General features: G+C 47.4%; 1 protein-coding gene across 1 annotated transcript; it reads right to left on the reverse strand.

Moving 5' to 3' along the window:
• Positions 1-95: 95 nt before the first annotated feature.
• On the reverse strand, positions 96-27,731 carry OLFML2A (olfactomedin like 2A). The gene is made up of 8 exons (XM_060251053.1): positions 27,638-27,731; positions 8,321-8,584; positions 7,741-7,848; positions 5,780-5,965; positions 4,136-4,403; positions 3,702-3,944; positions 3,265-3,450; positions 96-1,469 (listed from the first exon to the last, which is right to left on the reverse strand). The coding sequence occupies exons 1-8, from the start codon at positions 27,725-27,727 to the stop codon at positions 868-870; spliced, it is 1,947 nt and encodes a 648-aa protein (XP_060107036.1). The 5' UTR covers positions 27,728-27,731; the 3' UTR covers positions 96-867.

The following is a 27,731-nucleotide window of genomic DNA, read 5'->3' on the forward strand; positions in this document are numbered from 1 at the left end:
GGAGGGGGGCAGAACCTAGATCAATTTTATCAGGGTAACATTTTAAGCTTCAGCAGAACAAGAGATAGATCTGTAAGGGAAGAGCCACTTTTGCTTATGGGGGTGTGGGTTTAATGGAACACCCACAGGTGTTGTTATGGGCAATTTCTGGAAAGGTGACCAGAAAAGGGCAGATGTGCTGGGGAGGGGGGGATGGACCAATCCCTTTCTTCTTTGGCTTTTGGAAGTTCAAAAGCATGCAAGAGACTCTCCCCTATAAAGACTGAGGGGAAAACTTTAGCTATATCTACACTGTCTCCCTGTACGTCAGATGGACATCTGATCACCAGGATCTGTATTGCTCAACATGAACATCCCGACAGTCATGAATGGGTTGGTCCAATGAAAGTGGACAGGTACATTGTTATAATGGGTAACCTGGGTCACAACACCACACGTGAGCAGGAACTAGTAGGCATTACCTAGATCCAGCCTGTGGAATTCAACATTGTATCAATATCACATGTTGTCCATTGCTGCCTACTTCCTGCCATGTAAAATGCAGAAGCACAATAACCTAGCAGGACAGAAGGAATGAGCAAGCGTTCAGTGTGAAAGGCTTAACAAAGGAAAGAGTAAAACAGGTCTCTTTAGCAAGGTGCTTCTTTCTCTCCTACATTCCCCTTCAGCATGTTGGACAAGCTGATCACCAGAAAGCTCTTTGAATTTTTCCAAGAAGGCCACAGATGGCCTCACTCCATGTATGGCTTTCAAGTCATTAATGGTCCCAGGACTAGCTCTCCAACTGGGACTTCTGCCAGTATTGGAATAGGGAGGAGGCTTTATCCCAGCAGACATTCTGTTGGGCAGCGAGAGAGGAATAAGCACTCAGGCAACAAAGTGCAGTCTGTAGGTGACCTGATGGCCATTGTCCCAGGCATAGAGGACTTTCTCCTTAGGGTTATAGTCGATCTGGGTGGTGAATGCAAACTCATTAATGAAGGGCAATTTAGGGTTAGCCTCAGTGTCTGTGTGGGTATCATAGGCATAGGTCACCTGCCCTTCCTTAGTATCATACACATCCACAGCATACAGGATACCGCAGATGATGAAACAGTTCCCATAGGAGTTACGCCGGAGGCCTGTTTTCCATGTGGTCTCCCTGCGGATAGACAGATCACCAGGGTCCAGCTTGCTCACCACAATGACCTCCTGCTGAGAATAGTCATAATCCACAGAAGGATAGATCACCCACAGGCCACTCTCATCTACAGCAAAGTCGATGTCTGAGTGGCCCCGCCATTTCCATGGTGTGGTATCCTCATACACCACATCATGCAGCAAGGACCAGGCTGACACATAGCGCTGCCGCAGGTCATACTTGATGATGTTCTTGGTGAAGGCCCGGTTGTAGTAGAAAGCTCCCTGGAACACCACGTGTCCTGTCCCAATCCAGTTGTAAGGCAGTTTGTACAAGTTGCTCCAACGCCCTGAGTCAAAACACAACACAACTATGCTAGCTCCACCTGTGCTAATGACACATGCAAACTTAAGTTTCCCAACCGCCCACCAGTTGTGATGTTATAAGAGCATGGATGATTCATTGTCAGGGATGCCAAATCTCCTGAAAGAAAACACTTTCCAGAGATGAAGGGACTCCAAGGATCAGTTAAATAATTTCTAGTTTCCAATGCAGATACGCCTACAGCAGCAGATTTCTCTCCCAGTGTGTCCATAGCCTGCTCACAGCATTCTCTCCTAATGCAACCCTACTGTGATAGATTTCATATGCCCCCATTATCACTTTATCTATAAAGCACCAAAGGACATCCAATACATAGTCCATCTCTGTCAACTGGTCCAGAATGATACCATCAGTTGAATCCTAACAGCTTTTCTGCTGGTGAAAATAGGAGAGGGGGAGAAGCCTTTTCCACCCAAAAATACTATGCTGGGGATCATGGGACATGCATGGACAAAAGCTATATAGGAGGAGAAGCAGGTGAGATTGAGTGAAAAAGCAAGCTGGTTGAAAGCACTGAAGGTTGCCAAGAGATCCAGGATGATAAAAAGAATGCACTCCCCACAGACTGTCTACTGTGATGAACTGCACATTTTCAGTTGCAAAATCAGGCTTGAAGTCAAATTTATTTTCTTTCCTCTTCCCCCCTCCCTATTTGAATCCCACCTTTCTCCCCAATGGGGACTCCTTCATTTAATCTCACAACAACCCTGTGAAGTAGGTTAGGTTGAATGTGTGTGACTGGTCCAAGGTTACCCAGTAAGCTTCCATGGCAGAGTGGGGATTCGAATCTGTGCCCAGGTCAGACACACACAAACTGACGAGATGGGCATGGATGAAAGCCAGATGCATGTCGGATTTTATGCGGTTGTCCAAACATCAGCATCTGGCAATCGTCCGTTGGCTCGTTCGTGTCCCGAACTGCCACGACTGAGATGCGGACTTTTTTGATAGTACATTAAATCCGGAATAAGAATGCGTCTGACAACTCCCGCACATACTTTCTATGTTTGAATGCTCCACTGTAGGCGACTCGTCGCAAGCTCACATCTGCTTCCCTGCGAGAGCCCACTCCAAATGATATTATTGCGCCAGCAATTGTTGACTCAGCCTTCCAACCTTCCGAGTTCGGTAAAATATGTACCCAGCTTGCTGGGGGGGAAAGTGTAATGACCGGGGAAGGCAATGGCAAACCACCCCGTAAAAGGTCTGCCGTGAAAACTTTGTGAAAGCAGCATCACCCCAGAGTCGAAAACGACTGGTGCTTGCACCGGGGACCTTTCCTAAATGGGGCGGGAGGCAGATCGCCCACCTTTGCTGTCTCCCTGCCAGGGGAGGAAGATGACCCACCTTTACTGTCTCCCCGCCAGGTGGAGAGACAGCAAAGAGAACTCCTGGGCTTCCCCTTCCTTTCCGGGTGTTTAAATGGGGGGGGGGGGCAGATCGCCCACCTTTTCTGGCACCTTTTAAAAAAAAAAGCCAAGCACAATATCCCACGGCACTGCGCTTGCGCAAGTGTGGAATGCCTTCTCAAAAAAGGAGGTCTGGTTGAGACCTCTGATCAACCAATAATGGGACCAACACTGCTTAGAACTGAAGGATGGAGGGATGTCTGATCAGGAAATTAGTTGTAAAAAAGCCGTGGGGTATAATAGCGACGGGTTAGGGATGGATTTAATAGTGAGTGTGACCATGGCCTGTGTCTCCCAGATCCTCATTCAACACTCTAACGACTACACACTGCACATATCTGACTTCCTCACCTTGTTTGAAGTTGTCCAGGTTGCGGAATTCCACCAGGCTGTTCCCATAGTAATAGTTGGTGATGTAGATGCGGTCATCTTTGGCGACTGGATCCTTCATCCAAGCTCCCTCATTGCGTCCATAACTGTGGTGCTTCTCAGGAGCCTCCACTGACTCCAGTGTACCTTCACACACTGCCTCACGCACTGGAGAGCCAACAGCAGGGTTAACAGGGTTAGAGAAGCTGGGTGGCCTCCCAACAAAACAGTCTCCTTTCCACGAGGAGAACCATACCCAAGACTAAGACCACCCTTTCTATTTCACTCTTTCTCACACTGGCCAGCTGCCCTGTACAAGGAGGTGGTTTGGTTTCCTGATTTGGAAACATGTCAGGTCACGCCCTGGCAATTCCCAACCCAAATTATAAGCTGCTGATGAAAGGGGGGTTTGTACATACCACGGTTGGGAGTTTCAGGCCCCTCAGTGATGTTGCTATGTCCCTCTGTGGGAGCAGCAGTGCTTGGTGGATTTGGAGTGCTTGTAACAGGAGGCCCAGTGCTGCTGGTGCTGGGACCTCCAGTAGTGCTGGGACTTGTTGCAGAGGTTTCCCAAGCTCTGGTCTGTACCTCCTTAACTTGCTGGCGTGCAGAGTCTTTGCCTTCTTGCTGCTCCATCTGCTGTGCTCCATTCATAGGGTTCTCTGTGAGGAACAACCAACCATATTGAGGTGCTTTCTTTTGTGCTTGCCTGTAGTTGGTCAGTTAGGGCTACTTCAACTTTGCCCTGCCATCACAACCAACTACATTTCCCAACCTAGGACCGTTTTGCCCAAATTGCCTAGAATTGAGAAGATGTCAGCTTTCTCCTGCACACACCTGCCTTAGAACTTACCATGGTTGCTCACCAACCCCTCTGCTTCTTCCCGATGTCCAGCCTTGTAGTAAGTGACCCCTCGAATAACAGTTTGTTGGTGCCCTGAAGATCTGGGCTTGGAAGTGGGCTGTGATGGTCCCTGCCGCCCCTTTGCACTTTCCTTTCTTGGCTTCTCCGGTTTGGGTGGCTTCTCCTTGGGAGACTTCAGTACAGTCTTGTCCCCCAGGTTCTTCCGAGGGCCAGAGTACTTCCCACCACTCTCTCTCTCTTTTCCTCCAGATGTGTCCTAGGAGGAAAAGAATCACCATCAGGAAAACATTGTTGCCCAATGCAGAGGAGCAGGTATGGCATTGTGAAGGGGACCTTGGAGGTCACTTCTTAATAAATGCCAAGGCTCAGTTTAAACAATCAAAGATGGTAAGGGAGGGAGCAGTCAGACTTACTTCACTAATGGAGGTTTCCAAGAAAAATCGTGACAAGCAGGGCTTTTTTTGTAGCACAGACTCCTTTGCATATTAGGCCACACACTCCTGGTGTAGCCAGTCCTCCAAGAGCTTACAGTAGGCCCTGTAAGAAGAGCCCTGTAAGCTCTTGGAGGATTGGCTACATCAGGGGTGTCTGGCCTAATATGCAAAGGAGTTCCTGCTACAAAAAATGCCCTGGTGACAGGCATTTGCTGAACGTGTCGGGTCTCCTGATTTGGGGCCATTACTGGGTCCTTTCAGAGAGGAAATACTTGTCAGGATTCATACCATACCTGTCATGTTTCTATTTTCTTCCTGTGTAGTTTTACATACAATATAACTATCACTATCTTGCTATGTGGTATATTACGGGGTCACATATACCATTATTGAATGGTTTGTGCAAGGTTATTTTGTCTCTCACAGTGAAGCCATTAGTGGCTGCCTGAATACGCAGGGCCTCCCCCTTCCTTCCTTTCCACCATCTGGAAGCAGAGGCTGGGAATGTCCTCTGTGTCTCAGAAGATAAGGAGATGGGTTCACTGTGAATTGTTTCATGAAGAGTTATGTCTTTGAAGGTCCAGGGTGGGGGGAAGCCCGCACTTTTCAGAAACTATTTAATGCTGTCTGTAAGTTTTATTTTCACTTCTGGCAAGACATCCATATGGAAAGGTCTGAACTAGTAACATATCAATAAAGCTTCACCTATGCTTTCATAAAAAGAAGTCTATCTGAATGCTACTTGGCAAAACCTCACACTACTCACTGGGTTCCTCTGGCAGTGCCCATGGCTCACTGAGCTACTGGGCTGCCCTTCAACCTTGGGGCCTTCTGTTATCTGATAGCCAGAATCAACTGCAATATATCCTTGGATCCAGTCAGCCACTTAAGCCAGGATAACCATAACTCTTTCATTCAGCTAGCTTCCAGCATTCTCCTGAGGTCTCCTTCTCAGCTCTTTTGCATCCACCCTGCTAGTTCTGTTGAACTGCTTAGAAATTCAGGCCACTTCTGGTTTATAATCCAAAGTTAAGGAATCAAGTGCTTTCTGGTACCAACCAGCTTTCTGACCATACAGATTGCTGACCTCAGGTCTGCCTGCCATGCCCTATTCCAAATAGTGCCAGTGAATATTAAGCAACCTGGATATAAAAGGGTGCCAATTTGTTCTTGTGCCTTATGGCAGAAAAATGCTGACCTGTGCTTTGGTCTCAGGAACAGCAGCGGCATCTTTCTGCAGCAGCTGATATCCCAGGCTGGAGAGTTCCTTCTTGATGCCCATCATAATGTCTGAATAGTTCTCATAGCGCTTCATCTGGTTGCTCAGATGCAAGACACTCTCTTTCATGAAGTCATTCTCCCGGCTCAGGTTGGTCTTGATGGTCTGGGTAAAAGGGTGAGAATTTGAGTCACTACTTCTTCTAAGCCAGCCCTACTGTCAAGATGCCTAGGACCTACTTGCAGCTGAGAAAAACTGTGTTTACTGGATTACAGAAGGAGACTTGAGAGCCAAGACCTCAAAACCTGGCCTCAGCTCTGAAGAAGATTGCAGATTTATACCGCCCTTCTCTCTGAGTCTCAGAGTGGCTTACAATCTCCTTTATTTCCTTCCCCCACAACAGACACCCTGTGAGGTGGGTGGGGCTGAGAGAGCTCTCCCAGAAGCTGCCCTTTCAAGGACAACTCCTACAAGAGCTATGGCTAACCTAAGGTCATTCCAGCTGCTGCAAGTGGAGGAGTGGGGAATCAAATCTGGTTCTCCCAGATAAGAGTTTGCGCACTTAACCACTACACCAAACTGGCATTCCTATAGAAGGCACAGACAGTTATATGGCAATGTTTTGTGAAGCTTTTATTATTTTGGTGCATTTAACTGGTCTTACAAGAGCTTTAATTCAAGACCCAGTTATGTATCACTACAGTGACCACCAAAGTGATGTCCATAGGCACCATGATGACCACCAATTTGTTTTCTGGTGTTCACTTGCTTTTTCTCTAATGCAAAGAGCCTGTACTGGCTTTTCTTTATTTTCTTTATCTTCCTTGTTTCAGAAAGTTGTTTCAGAAGGATCCAGGAAGCATCGCCTATATGTCTGCTGGGAGTATCCATTCAGAAACAGTTGTCTGTCATGGTGGAAAACTTGTTTTGAAACCTCCCAGTGCTTTGTGATTGCTTTCACACCCAGGCAACTGTTTTGTGGTTGGCTTCCCCCTTCATACAAGACTTTTTGTGGTGGAACCCCTTCAGTGTTCACAAAATTCCCAATGTGCCTGCAGGCATAATGAGGTTGAGGAACCCTGCCTCACTGCATCCTAGTCCAAGTCACCTTTAGAAGGTTTTCAATTATATAAGTAGGGTTAACCCTGGACTTCTAATGGAGCAATCACAACTACAATTCAGCTTGCCAAAAGCCAACTGCCACATTGTTTCTCCATGAAATACATGTCCAGGCAGGTTGCGTGTTCAGGATGGCCCTAAGATGAAAGTGGCTTTATCTTTAAATGCCAGGGTGCTGCCACTGAACCTCTTGCACATTGCTCTCTTCTCCCACAAGCTCTAAGACAACATGGAAATCCTGCTGGCTGCAACAGGTGAAGGAGATGGAGGCACAATATTTCTTAACATTTTGTGTAGGCATCATCAGGCCATGGCCAGGAGCTCCAGCTTCTGTGTTTATTCCAGGACTCCTTTCTCATTGAAAGAAACAGCAGCATTAACTTCCCAGCCATGCCTAGCAAAGAATGACAGAATTCTACATACCCCAACTTTACATGATGGTACAGTCTATCAATCTTTCCCACTGGGGCTGGAGCAACTACTCCTCTGCTGTTCCCATTCAGAAGGTATGATGCTTGAATATGTTTGGGATGTGCTGGCTGATCCAGTGACAAAAACTGGAGAGCCCTTGTGGTGTGGTGCTTAGAATACTGGACTAGGGAGTCCTGGGTGGATATGCCCACAGTGATACAAAACTTAATGAGTGATCTTGGGATAATCATGTTCTCCCAATCTAACCTAATTTACCAGATTGTTCTGAGGATAAAAAATAGAAGGGCAGAGAATGACATATGGTCCCCTGATCTTTGTAGGAAGAACAGGATGAAAATGTAAGAAAGGGACAGACAACAGACATAGAATTCACACCCTCCATGCCTTACCTCCTCAAGAGAATTCATCTGTGAGACCACCTTGTTGATGTATGAATGCACTTTCATCATGTCCATACTATATAAGGTACCCTCCAGAAGGTCAACCATTGACTGCAGCTTAAGAGGGAAGAAATGGGATGGTAGATTTGTTATCCATGAAGTCCAAAGCAGCTTGGTTCAGACCTGCTGTTCCTCCCCAGTGTCCTGCTGCACCAGGACCACAGTGCATGAAAGTACAGGACAATTTCTGGCTCTGACCAGGATAGCCTGATCCCATCATTTCTCAGAAGCTAAGCAGGGCCAGCCCTGTCTGGTATTTGGATGGGAGACCTCCAAGGAATACCAGGGTTGTCATGCAGAGGCAGGTGACAGGACAGATCCCAATCTACCCTAAGTCTGGTCAGCTAGACCTCCAAAGATGTCGACCCAAGATAGGTCATACTGTTGCATTAACATACTACCTAGTACCTGACTTCAGAGGTTATCCCTTGAAGCCAAAGGCACTGGGGGTAGCAACTCTAGGTCCCATGTTATATGATTATTGCTTTACCCCGCCTGCTTCCTCCCCAAAGGAAAGCTGGTCTGTTACCTTGAGGAGCTCAGGTGCCTGCTTCTTGAGCTTCTCCATTTTCCACTCATTCTCGCAGGGATTGAGCGATGCTGGTGGGGCAGTGCAGGAACAACGGCAGTCGGTGCCTGAGCTGACTGTCTCTACTGTGTAGAAGTCCTCCACTCGCATCTTTCCTTCCTTAAGGCGACTGCAGGCATCTTTGCTGAGAGGTCGCAAAATACACTTGCAGCGGCAATCGGAGCCTTCAGAGGTCATGCGCACCTGGTCCATATCATCAAGCACCTGGTGGAGACAGAAGTTGTGGGAGCAGATTGGTACCTCTGCTGGTGTCTCCTGCCATAGCTTGCCTTCTCCCTTGATATGGACTAAATCCCAGCAGAGCTGTTTCAAGCTTACTTCTGTTTCTACTATCTCTCCTCACTTTCTGCTTTGCCTTGTATAGTGTTTTAATGTTTTCACACATTGTACACTGCCTGGGGTACCTTTCTGCCAAAAAAGCATCCAAGCAAGTGACCATTGAACATTTAACTGAACATCAGGGAGTGAGAGAATAAAATGCCACTTGCTGTCCATGAGACAAGTCCCAGGTTAAATGCCTGGCTGAATAAAAAGCTGTCAAGGCTTGCTTAAACTCTGCCTACACTTCCAATATCCCACTTTTTACCTAGTGGAGATCTGAGCAGCTTACATCAGTCACCTCACCTCCATTTTAACCTCACAACCCTGTGAGGTATGTCAGGATCAAAGTAGGTGACTGGCCCAAAGTCAGCCAGCAAGCTTCAAACTTGGGTCTCTGAAATCTAACCACTATTCCACACTGGCTTGGCTTCCAATGTTTTCCTCTTTGTCCAAGGCTCCAAAGGAAGTCTCACTAATTCATCATCAACAGCAGATTCCTGTTAATGTTCCCTTGGAAACAGCAGACTTCACTGAATGGATCTGGCCATCTCCTGCATTGCATCTCCAGGATTCCAGCAAGGTGGAGAGTCAGAACCAAAGCTTGGGCCAAGTAGAGGATTGCATGCTTGGTAGTTTGGGATCCCCACACTAGCGTTTCTTAGGAGGAAGGTGCAACTCTTTTGTTCTTGGCAAGGATCAACCACCTACCTCTGGAATTCTCAGTCTTCATAAGATCAGACTCTGGCTACAGGAAAGGGAAACTCTCAGTTTCCTATTTAATCTTGCAGTTGGGTCTTTTGCTGGTTCAGCATTTCCAATTAAGTAGCCTGGGCTTTAGTCTTGAGGGTAGTTTATTGCTAAGATTCAGGTCTTCCTTATCTCCTGTGACAATGCCTATACTCCAAATTCTGCCTTAACTACTGGATCCCGCTCTGCTCGTTTTTGCTTGACTGTGACCTTTGAGCCTTGCTGTCGACTTATATAATGGGGTAAAAGCAGAACTAAAAGAAAACCAGGATGTATCTTAGCAAGTGATAGCAATTTTATTGTTGTAGTACCACAACCAAGAAAGCCCTGTTTTGCCCACCTCTAAGCCCAAGATTTTCTTGACAAAAGGGTCAATATTTAATTGACAAAAAAGCTGAAAAACAAATGTTTCGTATGATATAAAAATAAGTTCTTGTCATTGTTTGTTTACATGTCAACTTAATTTTGCACCATTCAATAGCAGTGGATGAATTCATCACTTAGAATTAATCACTTAACTAATTGCTTTCTATTCCAATAATTTAATCGAGCTCTTTGAACTAGCAATGTAATTATGAGAAATTCAGGGAAGTTATGATAGAAGTAGAGGTTAGCTTTTTATTGTAATGACAACCAGGGTTACCCCTTATTTATTTATATACTACAACACTTTTGTTATAGCTTTAATAAATGTATGAGAAACTGAAAAGGTTAGGATTAACTTTTGTGGTAGCGATATTTAGAAAATTCAGTTACTAAAACAGGAAATCCTGAAGTCTGAAAAACAAATTTGGCTCCTAGATTTTGTGGCTGATTCCTAGATCCAAAGAAAATTGGCCAAGGCCTGCCTTATGGTTTGGAACTCTGGTGGTTTTGTCCCTGAGTGAAAGCTGTGGGAAGTTGTTGAATAAGAGATTTCTGAGAAATTAAACATCTGAGGGACAAACCAGATGTGCCCTGGCTGGCAGTTCCATGTTTGGGGCTGTGATATGTGAGGGGGTTTAAGCAACCCCCTATGACACTTGCCTAGTGTGAAACATCCCTGGGGAGCCACAGTTTGCCCTGTCAAACCAAATGTATAGATAGTTAGCCCAACAGGCTAGAAGACATCATGCACCTGAAACTAGATCTGAAAAGCTGCTGAAAGTTGTAGACAGAGCCCAAAACATACACTTGGTCTGGTCACGAGAAAAGAGATGCTGTTCTTTGTGTGGACAAGGGTTAAGGAACAGAAACCAGTCACTTCCTGAAAATGAGAGCAGTGGCACCTCAGAATGTCAGCCAACAAAACAAAGAGATTTTTCCAGGGACTAATGGGGGGAAATGTCTAATTTTAGCTTCAGTTATCACTTAAGTTTGAGACTATATGTACATTTATGTAGTTTAATTTCCTGCCCCTTTTTGTTGAATAAACTCTGCTTGTATTGTAAGTACTCTTTGAAAAGGATTAATGTTTATTACATGCACCATGACTTTATTTTAAAATTATTTTATAATTCGATCTACTGGTAATTCCCCACTGGCTAGGTGAGTTTCTTCCTTCTACCTTGCATTATCTCACTCAGGTTTCATAATTTCTTCCCACAATTTGGAGGGGGGGAAGAAAGTGGGGCTATATTTAGAGCTACCTCTGAGATTATGTTACCCCGTAAAAAGTCTGCCGTGAAAACGTGAAAGCAACGTCACCCCAGAGTTGGAAACGACTGATGCTTGCACAGGGGACCTTTCCTTTCCCTGAGATTATGTTAGATTTGGGGGATGAGAAGCACAATGTGATCTTTGCAAGGTTTTTTGGTAAATATTAATATATTTATATTCCACTTTTCTGGCCTGTGGAACAAAACGTTAGCATTCTCTCCTGTATTTAATCTTCCTCACAACTACCCTGTGAGGTAGCTTAGGCTGACTAATTGGCCCAAAGTCACCCAGCAAGCTACCTTGACAGAGTAGGGATGTGAAGCAGGGTCTCTCAGACTCTAGTGTACTATTCTAACAATTCTAACAATTACACAGTCTTAGTTTAAATTGTGTGAACACATGCTAGTTTACTTTTCTAAACATGGCAACTGTTGGGAGTGGGTGAATGATGCAGTTGGGACAATCTTGATCTTATTAAGGGTCTAAATGCCATCTTATCGGGTGACTGAATCAGTTCTGAATAAGCTTCTGCAGATTTTGGGAACAGTTCAAGTGAGAAGTTGTTTCAAACAATATCCCAGGCCTGGGACTCCATTTGGCTTAAAAATAGAGCAGTGTTGATATTATGGTAACACTCCTAAGCAGAGCTGCTCTGAAGTAAATCCAGTTTTATTAACTGGGTTGTATTCCCAAGAAACTGTTATGATTGCAGCCTGTCTTTACAACTACTTCCTAAATCTATATTTATATACACCCTTCAGATTTATCTCAGCACTCTTAGTCCTTCCGAAGTATATGCTTGGCAGTCTACTATAGCTCCCATCAGGGCTAAATACCCCTTTTCCTGCCCAAGGCCATCAGGGGGACACACTCATAAAATTATAGCCATATTTGGATCACCTATAGAATTATAGAGTTGGAAGGGACCTCCAGGGCCATCTAGTCCAACCCCCTGAATAGTGCAGGAAATTTACAACTATCTCTCCCCCACACCCCCAGTGACTCTTGCTCCATGCCCAGAAGATGCCAATTAGCTCATTCAAACACCACCCCCTAGGCAAGTTTTAAATTAAAATGCAAAGTTCAAGGGCAATTGAGAAGTGAGCTTTATTAGGAAACTGCCTCCAATTAAATCATGTTGCTCTAATCGGTCTTTTATCAGCTGGGAAGTTTGCTCACCTATTCAAACAGGAAAACAAATCAGAGGAGGGTTTCCCACAAAATATGTCCAACTCAGAATGTCTCTGATGTCTGGAAATGGTAAAAACTTCTGATAGGGCACATCAAATACCCAGGCAAGGGGCAACCAACGATTCTGCTTCTATCTCTTCCCCACAATCTCACATAATCTTTCAAGAAGAGGAGGAGAGCTGGATTTATACCCTGCCATTCACTTTGAGTCTTACAATGGCTTACAATGTCCTCCCCTTCCTCTCCCCACAACAGACACCCTGTGAGGTAGGTAGGGCTGAGAGAGCTGCTCTTGAGAGAGTTTGTGACTGACGCAATATAACACAGCTGGTGCATGTGAAGGAGTGGAGAATCAAACCGGTTATCCAGTGTAGCATCTAGGGCTCTTAACCACTACACCAAAGGAATGGGATAAAAATGTAATAATGAAAAAAAACACCCAGTTTTAATAGAATGTGTTTGTTTAATTGAAACTGTTTTTGCACCTGTTTGTGTGGAATTCTGTCTCACCCTCCGGAATTATTGGGAGGAGCGGATGTTGCAATGCATCAGCTATCTTGCCTTAGCTGTGTGGTGCCCCGAGCAGCAGCTGGGCAGAAATGAACTCAGAAAACAAACTGCCAACTCCCCCAGCCATCACAAAATCGAGAAAGGTCCGAAGAAAGAACGCCTCCTTTCATGGTCAGATCTCACCAAAAGGGCAGCGCTGCCTGGCCTCCGAACAGCGGGGCAAAGCTGTCCTTTCCCTCTGAATTGGAGAGGTTTGTACCCCGTTCCTTCCATAATTTCCTCCTGCTCCAGAAAGGGGGGGGGGGCTGTTTCATTTCTGATGAAAGGACCATCTGATAGTCATGCATTCTCAGTCCAGCAGCCAGCCGCCTCGGATCGTTTACGCCCCTCCCAAGTTTAGGCCCTGGAGGGTGGGGCTGGCTTCCTCCAGCCAAGTCCCCCCACTCCGCTGGACCCGTTTGTCTGGGGGCCGGAAGGAGCTCGTGAAACAGACTTTAATCCCACCGGACAAGCCCTGCCCACAGACGCCCTGGCAACCAGCCTTGCGAACTAGCGGCTCAGCAGAAAGGCACCACTGCGCTGACCAGGGAGTGGGGGAGACGTATTGAGCTTCCTGGCAGCTGCTGGGATTCTCGTGTCATGTGCAGACATTTCTCAAAGAACAGGGGGCGAAAATCTCTGACGGAGGGAGGGGAAGCCGCCTCTGCAGAAGACCGAGCGTGCAAGCGGAGCGGAGCCCCGAAGGGACGACATAGCGAGTGGGTTTTGCTGCCGGTATATCCTTCCTAAAGGCCTCCTGGATTTACTATTCCACTGGAAGCACGTGGGCCCACTGCTGCCCGCTTTTAATCTCGATGGCGCCCCCGTGCACGCTTCCGCGCGAGCGAGGTCAGCAAAACAACAGAATCGGAGCAATTCAGGCGAGGGGGCCTGAACTGGGGTGGGCCGCAAGTGAAAGGCCGCCAATGGGGAAGGCGAGAGTGAAACCACTTCGAAGTGTCGGGCTCGCACGCGCCTTCATTTTTTAAAAAAAAAAAAGTTCCCAAAGTGCAAGGCCCACTTTTGCGTCCCTGCTCAGCCAGGCCTCTGGGTCGCCGCACAAAAGCGAAATCAGCTACTGTGCACCACCCAAGCCCGCGGGAGGAAAACGCCCGAGCCCTGGAACAGCAACTTTGCCTGCCGGGAGGCGACTGCAGCGCCCCGGTCCCGCCTGTCTCGGCCCTGCCAAGGGAGGCCGGCAGAGTTGCTCCCGAGCGAGCGACGTTTTTCCTCCCCCCCCCCTTGGACCCACAGCCGCTGCAAACGTCTTAAGAACGGCCCGTGCGTTTGTCTCCCAGCGACTGCTGCAGCCTTGTTTCAAGCGCAATCCCGTCCTGGTCTGCCCATTCCGCTCTCTGACCTGGCGCCATCAAAGGCAGGGCAGGCCACAGCCACCACCGGGTCGTGACTGAGGAAGGCGTGGCTGAAACCGCTCTCTTGTTCAAGTTTTTTTTCCCCTTCTCCATGATTTATTTCAACAAAACTAAAGATTGCATCTCAAGTACAAGACTTAGGACTGTATGAATCTTGTGCACTCGGTCTTTTGGAAGCAAATTGCAACTTGTGAATGTTGATGTGTATTTCTTTAATAATATCGTGTGTATGTGCTAGTCGTTTTTTTGTATTTTTTTGCCATATTCTCACTGAGTATCCTCTGTATTCACCAAATCCCCAGGTGGGGGCAGGGGATCCCCCGGTTTGGAGGCCCTCCCCCCCCTTCAGGATCATCAGAAAGCGGGGGGAGGGGGAAGAGAAATGTCTGCTGGGAACTCTTTTATTCCCTAAGGAGACTTATTCCCATAGAGAATAATCGAGAATTGATCCACAGGTATCTGGGGCTCTGGGGGATGGGCTGTTGTTTTAGATAGAGGCACCAAATTTTCAGCATAGCATCCAGTGCCCCTCCCCAAAATACCCCCCAAGTTTCAAAAAAAAAAAAAAAAATAGAACAGGGGGTCCAATTCTATGAGCCCCAAAAGAAGCTGCCCTTATCCTTCATTATTTCCTATGGAAGGAAGGCATTGAAAAGGTGTGTGGTTATTTAAATGTGATGGCCAGAACTCCCTTTGGAGTTCAATTATGCTTGTCGTAACCTTGATCCTGGCTCCACCCCCAAAGTCCCCAGATGTTTCTCAAATTGGACTTGGCAACCCTACCGGGCCGCCAAATTAAGATTCCCTTCCCACCGTGCGCCCCAGCCGAATATCTCCAGAGAGTGGTATTTGCAGTCCGTGGGTACCCGGGAAGAAACTTTGAAGTCGTAGTTTTGTGCGTCGTGACTTGTGACTTCTTAACTATAATTTAAAAAAAAAAAAAACCAGCAGCAAATAATTTTTAAAAACCGTCAACTGCCTTTATTCCTCAAACGAATAAGCACCAGGCCAGCCTTGCCCTGACGAAACGGGGCGGTACCCGCTGCCTGGTGGTGTAGGAAAGGAGACTCGGACTTGGATTTCCTTGCGTTCCCCTCCCCACCCCCACAAATAGAATTACTCCTCCCCTGTCATTTAGACGGATAGCCGTGTTGGTCTGACACAATAGACCAAAGTTTGGGTCCAGTACAGTGTAGGATTAAACCATGTGGAGGCCCCTAGGCAGTCAAACTGGGGGGTGGGCGGATGCAAATTATCTCCCAGTCGGAGCACCTGCCCCACCCCCATGGCGCCTTCTCAAAAGCTCCTTTGACAACACTGCAGGGGAGAGACAGAGAGAGGCAAACTTGACAAAAACACCAGCAGCAGCCACACCAGTTGAGCTGCAAGTTGGGCAAAGAACGGCTCAGTTGCTAGCTTTGCGTGCAGGCTCCAAGGGCTGCAAGCAGGGGGGAAACCGTGGGGAAAAACGCCTGGGGCCCATAAAGGCATGGGGGCCCTTAGGCGTGCCTACTTGGTCTAATTGCTAATCCCTCCCTGGTCCAGTGCCAGTGGCACCTTGAAGACCAACAAAGTTTAATTCTCTACTCAGGTAGTACCCTAAACTGAAAGAAACTTCCACGGGGTGCGGGGGGGGGGACACAAGATCTCTTCCAGTTGTAGTGAGTGGACCAAGAGTAAAGTCATTCTAAAAAATACATTTTTCTCCTTTATTAAGTGCAGAGCTCCCAAGAAGAAACCAAAAGATATCCAGTCTCCAGGACTGGCAACAGCTGGGCTGCAATGCACAGGAGCTGGCTGAGGGTTTCTTCCCACAGTTCTCGGCTGTCAAACAAGCATGGCTAATCCCCCCCCCCCAAACTGCTCCTTTTTTTCCTGGGAAAAGACAGGAAACCACATGGTTTGCCTTTGCAGAGAGTGAGAATTGGGAAGCTGCTTAAAATGGACCCCTGTTAATTTGAGGGCAGTATCCTCCAGTCTGCCATATGAGATAAATAGCATCAGCCCTGTTTTGAAGGCTTGAATTAGCAGTGTGGTGGTGAGTGACAAACCAGGCAATCTCTTATGTGTGTTATTATGGTCGCATCTTTATTTCACTTCTTCCCAGGAGTTTGGGGTGGCATGTATTCTGTCTTTATTCCCAGGCAGCCAGCATTGTAAAAAACTGGCACGTAGGCCATACATTTTCTAAACTGAATAAATACGGTTTGAGGGAGAGATTAACTAGCTCAAGACAAACTATGATTTACTGGAAATCTAATCCCTGGTCCCTCTATCTGATATACTACCCACTTACGCTACATTCACAACGTTTTTCTTCAGTATTTTCAAAAGGAGTATACATGTATTTGGCAATTTTGATGCTGCTTCCCACGTAGAGACAATTATCTTTGTAGCGCTTGTTGCTGCTGCCAGTGCAGAGGCATTGGCAGCTGCAACAGTGCCCACACAGAGGTTTTCTTAGTTTTCTTGACTCTGTCCCATGTGGCTGTCATCCCCTCTCCCACTTCATCAAAGGGCTTTTTAAAAATCAGTAGCCGCTAATTTGCTACAGCATTATAACAATTTATTTTGTCTCTAGCTCTTTTGGTTGCAGAGTTATAAGGGGAAATGTGCAGCCTTTATCTTTATAACTGCACAACTGAAAGAGCTAGTTTATTTAATGCAATCTGGAAACTAGTACATTGTTGTGATAAGCTGTTATGTTATAATGCCATAACAACCTTATCAGTTACCAATTTTTAAAATGCTAAAATAAGTTCCCCAATGGGGGGTAAGGTCAGCTGCAAGGGTCCAGGCTAGGAAAGTAGTACCAATGCGGGTAGCAGCTGAAAAAAACCCCACCCTCCTGTCCACACATCACCCAAAGTTGCTTTGACTGTAATCTTTCCAAAAGATCTTACCAAACCAAGTTTGGAAAAAACACAGAAGCAGGATGAATAGAGGCTGATGTCATGGAGAAGCTCCTAAAACAGTGCAGTTAGGAAGCAAAGGCAGAGTGAAATATCCACGTGGAAACAGCTTGGGTGAGAAAAGAAATGACACTCCTTGATAGATGGCACTAAAAGAAAAAATCAGGAATATCTTCATACGATCTTCTTGGAGGGGGGATAGAATTATGTTAATGCATAAAAAGCACATAAGTGTGACACACTATCCTGAGTAACCTCTACAAAAGCATGACTTCTGTGAACACAAAGCCTGGTTTGTGCTTATAAGAGTCTTGAACTATTTTTCTCTTTTGAGGGCATCTCACTGTGCCAGAGTTTGGAGATTCCTGCTGTTTAGGAGGAATTAGAGGTCTCAGGATTCTCTTCTCTCCTTTCTTCAGGACCCTCTTAAGCCCTATCGCACTGCTAACACTCAGTCTAAGAAGTTTCTTTGTGACAAGAGCTCCTCTGATTCCAAAGGGTTAGAGATTTGTCCTGGTAGAAATCCCACACCCTCTAGGACTCATGACATGGCGTTGGTCAAGTCACTCAAACTTATTTTTCCCATCTGTAAAACTGAAAGTTATAGTACAGAAATGTTAAGTGGTGGAAGCAGCCATGTCAGTGAGCATGGTTAGAGCTTCTGCAGCTGGAGAAAGGTTCCAGAGGGGCTGCTTGGGAGGAGACAGGGCCCCACTGACCACATGTGGGCCATACTGCATAGTATTTGGCTCTCATGCCTTAGATGTGTAGACAAACCAAACCGCTCAGTGTTTTCGAAACAGCTTCCTTAAACAGGAACCATATGGGCTATTCAAGCAATTTGGCCTGACGGAAGCTTGCTTAATATAAAGCAAACATTTTTAATAATAGTGCTTGGCAAAGGTCACTCAGTGGCAGGATGCTGCCCCCCATACGGGCATCTCCTTGTGAGCTAGAACCAGCTGCTGGCTGGGCCCAGAGAGATTAATAAACTCTGTGCTCAGTCCTCTCCCAGCCCTCCCTTAATTTGGCCCTGTAACTTAACCCCAGCCCTCTGGGCTACACTTGGAGTCTCCACCAAAGAGTGAGCCAAGGGTGGAGGGTGCAGAAGTGAAGCAGGTATGGAGAGCTGGCCCAATTCTACGGCATTAATAGGTTAGCAAAGGGGTTCCGCCCATGGACCTGGCAGGATCCAGTGCCTGCTGGTACCTTTAACAATCCTCATGTACCTTGGAGTACATAAGCAAACATATTGCCAAAACTTCAAAGGATATTGCTGCCAAGAGATGGCTGCCATGTGGACAGCTGAGATACATTCCCAGCTGTAGCCTGCCAAGATGCAGATACAAACAAATGTGTCTGGCTTCCAGCTGAATGCCAGTGAGGCATGCCACAGATCTTGGTTACATGGTCTTCCCTTGGGAGGGTAGGAGCAACCGATTTGCTAAGACTGATTGTTGTTGTTTCCAGTCTTGCTTAAGAATTGCCCCTTAGCACACTTGCAATGTGTGTGTGAGATGGTGGGGGGGATGTATGTGAGTGTGCTGCATTAGTATGGAGGTCTTGTTGGGGGGGTGGGGAGCTATGAAGCACTTACATGGCAGTGGGTAAAGGCAGGCTTAATTAGCTATTGAGGACCAAAGATAATAGCTGTAATAGCTGCTTAGACTAGAGCAGGAGTGGCAAAACTTGCTTAACATAAGAGCCACATAGAATAAATGTCAGATGCTTGAGAGTCGCAAGACATGAACAAATATTACATACATGTCTTTATTAAAACTCTTAATACTTTTTTTGGCACTAGTGGGAGAAGGAAACACACATGTAACATATAAAACCTGAACTACTGCCATTTCGTAGGGCCTGCAAGACGGAGCTGTTCCGCCAGGCTTATGGTTGAGGCAGCGGGTGTCCTGTTATTCCATCATTGGCCTCCCATGTGGTGACATTGTGCCCTACTACAGTGCTATCTTATTGCTACCACCAACATTTAATGTGGGCCTATAACTGGTTACCTGATATGCTGTGCCCTTTCCGCCGGTGGTGCATTTTATTTATTGTTTTTAATGTTTAATTTTAATGTAGTGTTTTAACTTTGATCTGTAGGTTTTTAATCATTATTATTATATGTTGTGATCCGCCCTGAACCCGTTTATAAGTCTACTAAATAAATAATTTTTTAAAAATCACCAACCACCATTTGCATCATCATGCATATCTCTTTGCCTTGACACCAAGGTTAGTAAATACAGCTCCCACAAGAGCTATGAAGTTAAGGGGGAATAGTGTGCTGCCCTCTAATTTTGTCCCTCCTTCCAGTGGCTCCCTTGGTTCTTGCACTCTCTTTCCCTGCTCTGGGTCTCCAGGCAACCTCTGTGGTGGAGAAGAGCTTGCAAGCCTGCCTATTTCCCCCTCCTTCCCCACTTCACACATGGCTGAAATAGTCGCCTACCTGTGGGTCAGTGCTGAGAGGCTGACTGAGGTGATGCTAAGCATGCTTACTTGAGAGTAAGCCTCCATTAAGTTCTTCCTTGACCTCCAGGAGCAGCACAATATGTGTGAAAGAGCCAGTGTGGCTCCTGAGCCACAGTTTGGCCACCCCTGGACTAGAGAATGAGTGGTGGCTGGAAAAGCAGTAACTTATGAAATACTCCATCACTTGGTCGTGGTCAGAACGGAATCTGTCTGTCTGAGATGGAGACATAGGGTTCAGTTGAAAGGAAGTAAGGCATACTTAGCTCCCACTTCCACTGAAATTAGAATTCCTACTTGAGCATCTGGGTAGTCAAATTGTCTCAGGAAAGTTGGGGATTACCCTAAATCACTTTTATAGAGGCTCAGATAAAATGTTCACCACAGGTTAGAAAAGGGTAAAAGAAGAAGACTGCAGATTTATACCCCGCCCTTCTCTCTGAATCAGAGACTCAGAGTATTTTATAGTCTCCTATATCTTCTCCCCCCACAACAGGCACCCTGTGAGGTGGGTGGGGCTGAGAGGGCTCTCACAGCAGCTGCCCTTTCAACGACAACTCCTGCAAGAGCTATGGCTGACCCAAGGCCATTCCAGCAGCTGTAAGTGGAGGAGTGGGGAATCAAACCCGGTTCTCTCAGATAAGAGCCCACACACTTAACCACTACACCAAACTGGCTCAGGTCCAGAAGAATGCCAGCATGGTTAAACAGCAAAGTCAAGGTGGTAATTAAAGCCAGGAAGGCTATCTTGAAATGCTGTGATAAATGTGGCAAACAAAAAGGAGTAGAAATTATGGCAAAAAATGCAGCATAACTCTAGACTAAGTCCACTGAAATAATAGCTAGCAACTTGCATTTAAATATATAGATTTGGACCGAAGTAACCTTTCATAGGATTGCACTGTGAACCAAACTAAGAAGGAATCCAATAAGCAACTCACTAGGAAGACAAAACTAATTCTATGGTCTATAAGGTGCATCAAGAGCAGGACGTTAAACAGGAATGAAAGAATTGCTAAAGAGGATAGTGAGATTGCTGAGAAAGTGATGTTTTTGAAATTATGGATAGTCGGACAACTGTGAGAAGAGACAACCTTTTATCCCAACAACAAAATGCAGGGGCAACCAATTAAATTGATGGGCAACAGACAGAAAAGTATTTCTTCATACAACATATAATTACCTCATATTACTCGCAGGATGTCATGATGCCCACTTGATCTGATGGCTTTAAAAGAGCAATAGATATAACTATTGAGGAAAAGTCCATCAGCAGCTGTCAGCCATGATGCCTGAATGGGACTTGCATGTTTGAAGGCAATATACCAGAATGACAGTTGCTGGGGAGGGGGGCAGCAGCAGGGGAGAGCTTAGTGCCACTTTTGTGTGCCCCTTGTTGTCAACTGCGACAGACAGGAGCTAGATGGACCATTGGTCTTATCTAGCAACATTCTCCTCAGGTTAACTCAAATGTGAAATTGCTGGCCTTGTAATAAAAATAAGTAGTATAATTAAAATAAGCCCCCTTGGATCCAGAGCCCCCCTTGGATCCAATTCAAAACCTGGTGCTACATTAATGCCAGGAGGCAGTTGTGTTAAACTGTTGCAGCAAAAGCTTTTGAGTAAGAGCTCACTTCAACAGATTCATGGAGTGTACATGCTTTATTGGCCTAGAGTTGGGAGTAGCCCTCACCCACTCTGAATACTTGTTGATTGGTTATTGGTTCTAACTGGCCTCTTTGTGATATCTCCCATTCCTACCTTTCTGTTGCTTGTAGCTTTAACTGTAGCTGTATCTTATATAGATGTACACTCCATTAATTGGATGAATTGTGTGTGATTTAACAAAGTTCATACTGGAATAAATATTTTTAGTCTTTAAGGTGCCACTAGATTTCTCTTTAATAATGGTGTTACTTTGGTTATCTTCTAATCATGTAGCCAATGTAATAGATGGAATCCATCTAGGAAGTTACAGACTTGTGGGTTTGACCTCTGCTACCGGTAAATTTATGAAAAGCATGACTGAAGCTAAAATTGTTAAGCCTTGATGAAGACAAATCAGCATGGATTTTGCTAGGCCAATTCTTTTATGGATTAGTACCTGCTTAAACAACAGGAAACTGAAGATATAAATAAATTACCTAGTTTCTCCACTATACCCATAATCCTATTAACCTCTAGAAAGTCTGCTTACTTGAAGCCCTGTCTGTGAACTCCATAATGGCATTTGCCTGCTGCTGCTTCAACTGAGATAACACAGAATTCTTCCTTGATCCACCACCAGACGAGTACTTTGGGCTAGAGATGCTCCAGCGCCTTTATGATACACCTGATTTCAGTAGTGGATTCCATCAGGATCTTATGGGATTACAAAGCTTCTTGGATATGGAGGCCCAAATAGCAGCCACTGCCAAGTCTGCATTTTTTCATCTCAGGCGGGCAAGGCAGTTGGCTCCTTTTCTGGAACATGATGATCTGGCAACAGTGATCCATGCAACGGTCACCTCAAGGTTGGATTACTGTAATGCCCTCTACATGGGGCTGCCCCTGTGCCAAACCCGGAAGTTGCAGTTAGTGCAGAACGCCGCCGCCCGGCTGTTATTAGGGCTCCCTAGATGGGAGCACATTTAGCCCGGGCTTCGGGGTCTGCACTGGCTGCCAATAATACACTGAGTTCGGTACAAGGTGCTGGTCATTACCTTTAAAGCCCTATATGGCCTAGGACCTGCCTACCTTAGGGACCGTCTCTCCCCATATGATCCCCAGAGAGTGCTGAGATCGGGTTCTCAAAATCTCCTTACAACCCCCGGGCCAAAGGAGGCCCGTCTGAAGTCAACTAGGGACAGGGCTTTTTCGATCACAGCCCCTTGCTGGTGGAACCAGCTGCCAGAAGAGGTGAAGGCCCTGCGGAACCTTGGGCAATTCCGCAGGGCCTGTAAGACAGTCCTCTTCCGGTTGGCATACAACTGACCGGCATCTGAATACTTCTAAGGAAGACTATGGGATAGCACATCGATGAATTGTTGTTTATCAAAGATTTTAGGTTTTCACTGCTCGTAACATCATTAGGGTTTGTAGAATCTTTCGGGCTCAAGTGCCGTATTCTACTGGAGAAAGTTTTCCTTCCAGACGTTTCGTTCTCAGCTGCGGAGAACATCCTCAGTGGGGTTGCAGCCGGAGCAGGCGCCCTGACCTTCTTGGCTGCTGTGCATTGAGTGGGCCCACTCAATGCACAGCAGCCAAGAAGGTCAGAGCGCCTGCTTCGGCTGCAACGCCACTGAGGATGTTCTCCGCAGCTGAGAACGAAACGTCTGGAAGGAAAACTTTCTCCAGTAGAGCACGGCACTTGAGCCCGAAAGATTCTACAAACCCTAATTGTTTATTTTTATTGTGTAAATTATTAATGTATTTTAATTCTTAATTTTATTGTTAGAATTTTTGTGTTGTGAGCCGCCCTGAGCCCGCTTCGGTGAGGTAGGGCGGGATATAAATCGAATGAAATAAAATAAAATAAATATGCTTTTTTGGAAAGGAAAATTAGAGGTGATCAGTTGCCAGTAGTCCATGTGAATTCTGCTCAGACTTATGCCAGTGCACTAAAACAATGGTGAGACCTCATGAGTTTTGCTTCCTAAGAAAGGCCTCAAGACAACCAACATCTGGGCTACAAAAATGTTGTGGATTATTTAATCAGCCTGTCAATTATAAGTAATGTTATATTTTCAATTATGTAAATAGGTTTTCTTACTGGCTCTTTGTTCATTGCTTGCTCTGAATTTTGATATCATTTGGCTATTTAATTGTAACAGGTTAGATCCCTAATTTTAGGGTCTGGAATAAAGGTCATATGCCTCTCTGCTTTCAGTATGCCAACATACTCTTTAAATTAGAGTCTGAGCAGATGGCAGGACCTGAACTGCTCAGCTGTGCAGCATCCACAGTCCTGCTTCTGTTCTGACCCAGACAGTTTGGACAGCAGATTCCTCTCCAGCAGGCCATTGTTTGCTTAAGCCACTTCCAGACACTGAAGACTGGGTGATGGAACATGATCAGCCCCTCCCCCCCTGCAGCTAGCCCCACTTCCCTCAAATTCCATTTTCAGGGGCTCTTGGGCAGTCCGTGCTGACAATTTTCAAGGTGCTGGATTTTGAGGGCAGTTGTCCTCCCCAACAGATGTTGCTGCCACCTCCCCTCTATACCCTGCAAGGAGGCAATAAGATAGCAGCCTGTGCAATCATAGCTGGTGGTGCAACAAATGCTGTCCCAAAGAATAACAGAAGGCAGTCCTACAAGGCAGGCCTGGGAAGCTTTTTCTTGGCAATCAGTCATGTCCCAAAGAGAGACAGTGAAAATGAGAAAGAGGAAAGAGAACTCTGCACTTGCCTGTACACAACAGCCATCTGAAAGAGGAGATTCAGAGTTGGCAGAAGTTAAGGGCAAGGGGTTAAGCAGATGAACATGATCTCAATATTTGTTTTTCTCATTCCCGAGATGCCAGACAAGCCCCTCTATCAACAATTCTCTCTGCAGTCATTTCCCGGGCCAGCAGTTCCAGATTCCGTCTTCGAAAACCTGGTCCCTTTCCCTGTCCCCAGAACTGCCTGAAGCACATTGATCAGGCTTTGCTCTAGAAAGATTTAGTGTAACTTGCAATACCAGGGACAGAGGAAGTAGGTCGCCTTCTTTCCAGATGCTCACGAGTTTACCTCTGCAAGCTTACATCCATTCTTGCCTTTGTTATCTGGCATCTGAGAGCCAGCAGAACCCATCCAAGAATCCTTAAGGCTCCCACTTGCTCTGGAGCTGCTGCTGATCAGAAAGGATATTTGTGGTTTCCCAGAAAGGAACAAACAGCAAGGCCTCATCTGGCACATGCTCAGTTCTGCATCCCATCAGTCATTTGTAATGGCACTGTGGCTTCCCACAATGCATTTAGTCAGGGTGTCAAGACTTCTTTTTGGAACCCCCTAATATGAAGTCGGTTTTGTGTGTGGTTAACACACTGATTAATTGCTGAGAAATCCAAAGCAACATGTGCCATTTGGAGACTGTTCTGCAGCAATGAGGGAAAATATATCACTGATGTGCAGAATGCAAGACGGGGGTGTGATGCACGCCTCCCAGGCATACCAAATCTCCATAGCCATTTGAAGAATATAAGCACAGATTCTTCTCGTTTATGATTGCCTCCCCTCCCTTTGTGGTATCCCTTGTCTAGTACTTAAATTGTCAGGAGCTTGGGCCAGAGACCTTGTACTCTGTGAAGCTACTGATATAGCGCGGCACAATCATTTTTAACAAAGGGAATTAGAACAAGGAAAGGAAAGCTGCAGGAGATATTGAGTGTCAGGGTACAGTTGTCATTTCTACTGGGCCCCAGTGGTCTTCAGGTGCCTTGACTTGGCCATGGCCCCCACCGTTTTACAGAAGTGTGAGGAGGGACAGGCTAGGTAAAGCTGTTTGACTGCTCCACATCAACAAATGGAAGCTACCAGTCCCACTCCAGGCTTGGCCTGTGACATGTTTTTCGTGTGGAAGGAACATGAACGCCTTAGTAAAAGGACAGCCCGCTTCCTCATGGCTCCCAAGAACTCTTGGGTTTTAAACCTGGAGGCACGAAAATCGGCCGCCGGCTTCCCTCGCCCTCAGCCTGGCCCAGCCGCAGGCTCTGCTTGGCCTTGCAAGGCCGGGCCTCCCTTTCTGGCTCTGCGTGGGTGAGCAGAGCGCCTTTCTTTCTGGCAGCCAGCGAGTCAAGGCTTCATTAGTCTCCCAATAAGCTCTTTGGCGAGTCGGCCTCATCCGATTGAGAAAGAGCTGAATCGACCCCCGGAGGAGCTGGCCGCGCAGAATGTTCAGCCTGAGCTGGGGCCGCCCGTCCGCCCACGGAACATGCCGCTTGAAGGCGGGAAACTGCAGGGCCGCCAGCCTAAGCAGCAGAGGGCCATGGTCGGGCTTGCTCCCTCCTTAGCACCTGCTTGGAAGTGGAGGAGCCCAGAGCCGGTCGCCGTATCAGGAAAGGCGAGGAGAGGAGCCACCGGAGCCCCGGTCCACGCAGACTTTTTCCTGGCGACACACCACGTTTTTGCAGCAGAGAGCGGGAGGCTCCGGTGCCTCGGTCTTTGCAGGGGGGTCACTGCGGATCCCCCCTCCGCGGACAGCGGCTGCAACCCCACAGTACGAACCACCGTTATGCAACTAGGATCCCTTCTTAGCTGAGGATTTTCCGGAAGTAGCCTCAACTTTCGGCCCCAAATCCCTACAAGCAGGGCAGTTGGCGGGAGTTGCGCGACTTGTGCACATGCGTGCTCAGAGACAACCTCAGGCGCTTGACAATGCTAGAGGTGAGTCCTGGGTGAACAGGACCCGACGTGCTCCTTGCATACAGTAGTCCCAGAAAGCCACACTCGGAACAGACCTGCCATTCTCACAGCGACGGCCGCCCCAAGGATGGAAAAATGAGGAAGGGATCTCCCCACCCCTCCCCCCAATCGTTGCCCAACAGAGAGGCCTCCTAGGCCAAAGAATCCCTCAGCACCCCTCCCCTCCCCAGGCGGAGTGTGAGCTTCTGCTCAGAGGCACCAGATTCCAGGCCTGGAGGGGGCTTGGCCCCCTCCTCGCAGAGGACCCATCCCAGATCCCAGAGTGGCGGCATGGGGGGATAGAGAAGAGGACGCTGCAAACTGAGGGCCTGCAAGAACTGAAGGGAGCAACCACTGGGACTCCCGAGCTCTGGAGTCAGTAGAGTCGTTCCTGCGGTTCAGCTCTCGGATGCTGCAATGTTGACAGCTGAGGATCGGGGTCCGGCAAGCAGAAACCCTGAGCCTGCTGCGGGGAAAAGAGCCGAGCATCTCCGCTTCCCCAGTGCTGCAGGTATGGGAGAGTTTAGGAGACACTTGGGATGGGGGGCAGGTGCTTCATGGCCCACATCCTCCTCCGACCCTCTTCTCCACTCCAGTCCCTTGCAGAGGGGCCTAGGCCATTGTTGCTGCAAGCAATGTTCCCTCTAAGTTGCAGAGTCTTGTGAGCGAAAATTCTACTTTGTGAGCTACCGGCATTAAAGTTGTGAGCTACTGCATAAATTAGTGTGCTCTGGGGTCATCTTTCCTGAGCTAAGACAAAAATGTGTGAGCTGGATGCCATGAATCTGTGAGCTAGCTCATACTAACTCAGCTTAGAGGGAACACTGGCTGCAAGAGGTCTGGGTGGGTGGCGGAATCTCACAGGGAGGGTCAGAGGAAGCTTCCAAGAGAACAGAGCCCTGAAGAGCTCTCAGCATCTTGCGCTGGCAAGGAGGCAAGGGGGGGGGGACAAGAGACTCACTCTACCGCCCCCCCCCCCGCCCTTTCAAGCTACTTGGTCCGGTTCAGGTCCGGGAAAGGCCAGTTACTGCCCGCCTTCCTGCAGTCCCCCATCCTATGAAGCTCCGCTGGCCTGGCCCCTGCATGGGGCCCGCCTAGAGAGTCCCAATGCCTTCAAGGTGGGGCGAGCAGCAGGCGGGGGGGGGGTTGCACCCCCTTTCAATCCTCCTCTGCAGACCGGGACTTTTCTACATGGCCCAGCCTCTGCAGAAGAAGCCCGTAACTGGTCTGGCGGCAGGTAGTCCCCGCGAGCCAACATTTGAGGAAAGGCAGGATGAGATGAAAGAACAATGCAAACATTAGAACCCCCCCTGTCATCTCAGTCGTCGCGGAAACGGGGCGGGCGGGGCGCCTCCAAGACCCGAGCTCAGGCGCAGGGACCCAGCGCGAGTTTTCTGCCTTAAGTGACCCCGGATGAGGAGTGTGACCGGCGTCAAGCCTCCCAGAATGCTCAGTGGCATGACAAACGCCCCGTGGCTTCATTACCAAGGGGCGGCGGGGGCTCGGCGGGCAGCAGCGTTTCCTGATTCACCGCGAGGGTTAGTTCTGCAATTCCAAACGAAAGAAGGGCCTGATTGGCCCCTTCCAGTGCCGCGAAAAGAAGCCAGAAGCTCGTGCGGGGGTCTTTGGTGTCCATTCCCCCCCCCCCCCAGATCCTGTGGCCGCCCCCTCTAGGCCAAGAGAGCCGCCTACCTTGCCTTTCCCGTGTGCCCAGGCGGAGAGCAGCAGCAGCAGCAGCAACAAGGGGAGCCGCAGGCGGCCTTGTCCGGAGCGCCCTGGCATGGCG

The sequence above is a fragment of the Heteronotia binoei genome, chromosome 12 (assembly GCF_032191835.1).
Source record: "Heteronotia binoei isolate CCM8104 ecotype False Entrance Well chromosome 12, APGP_CSIRO_Hbin_v1, whole genome shotgun sequence".
NCBI lineage: Eukaryota > Metazoa > Chordata > Lepidosauria > Squamata > Gekkonidae > Heteronotia > Heteronotia binoei.

Excerpts from the sequence above, each read along its gene's own strand:
- OLFML2A (XM_060251053.1), bottom strand. The coding sequence starts at position 27,727 with ATGCCAGGGCGCTCCGGACAAGGCCGCCTGCGGCTCCCCTTGTTGCTG. Across the intron at positions 8,585-27,637 it reads GGGCACACGGGAAAGGCAAG|GTGCTTGATGATATGGACCA; the intron begins GTAGGCGGCTCT and ends TGTCTCCACCAG. Across the intron at positions 3,451-3,701 it reads GCCTGAAACTCCCAACCGTG|TGCGTGAGGCAGTGTGTGAA; the intron begins GTATGTACAAAC and ends TTGGCTCTCCAG.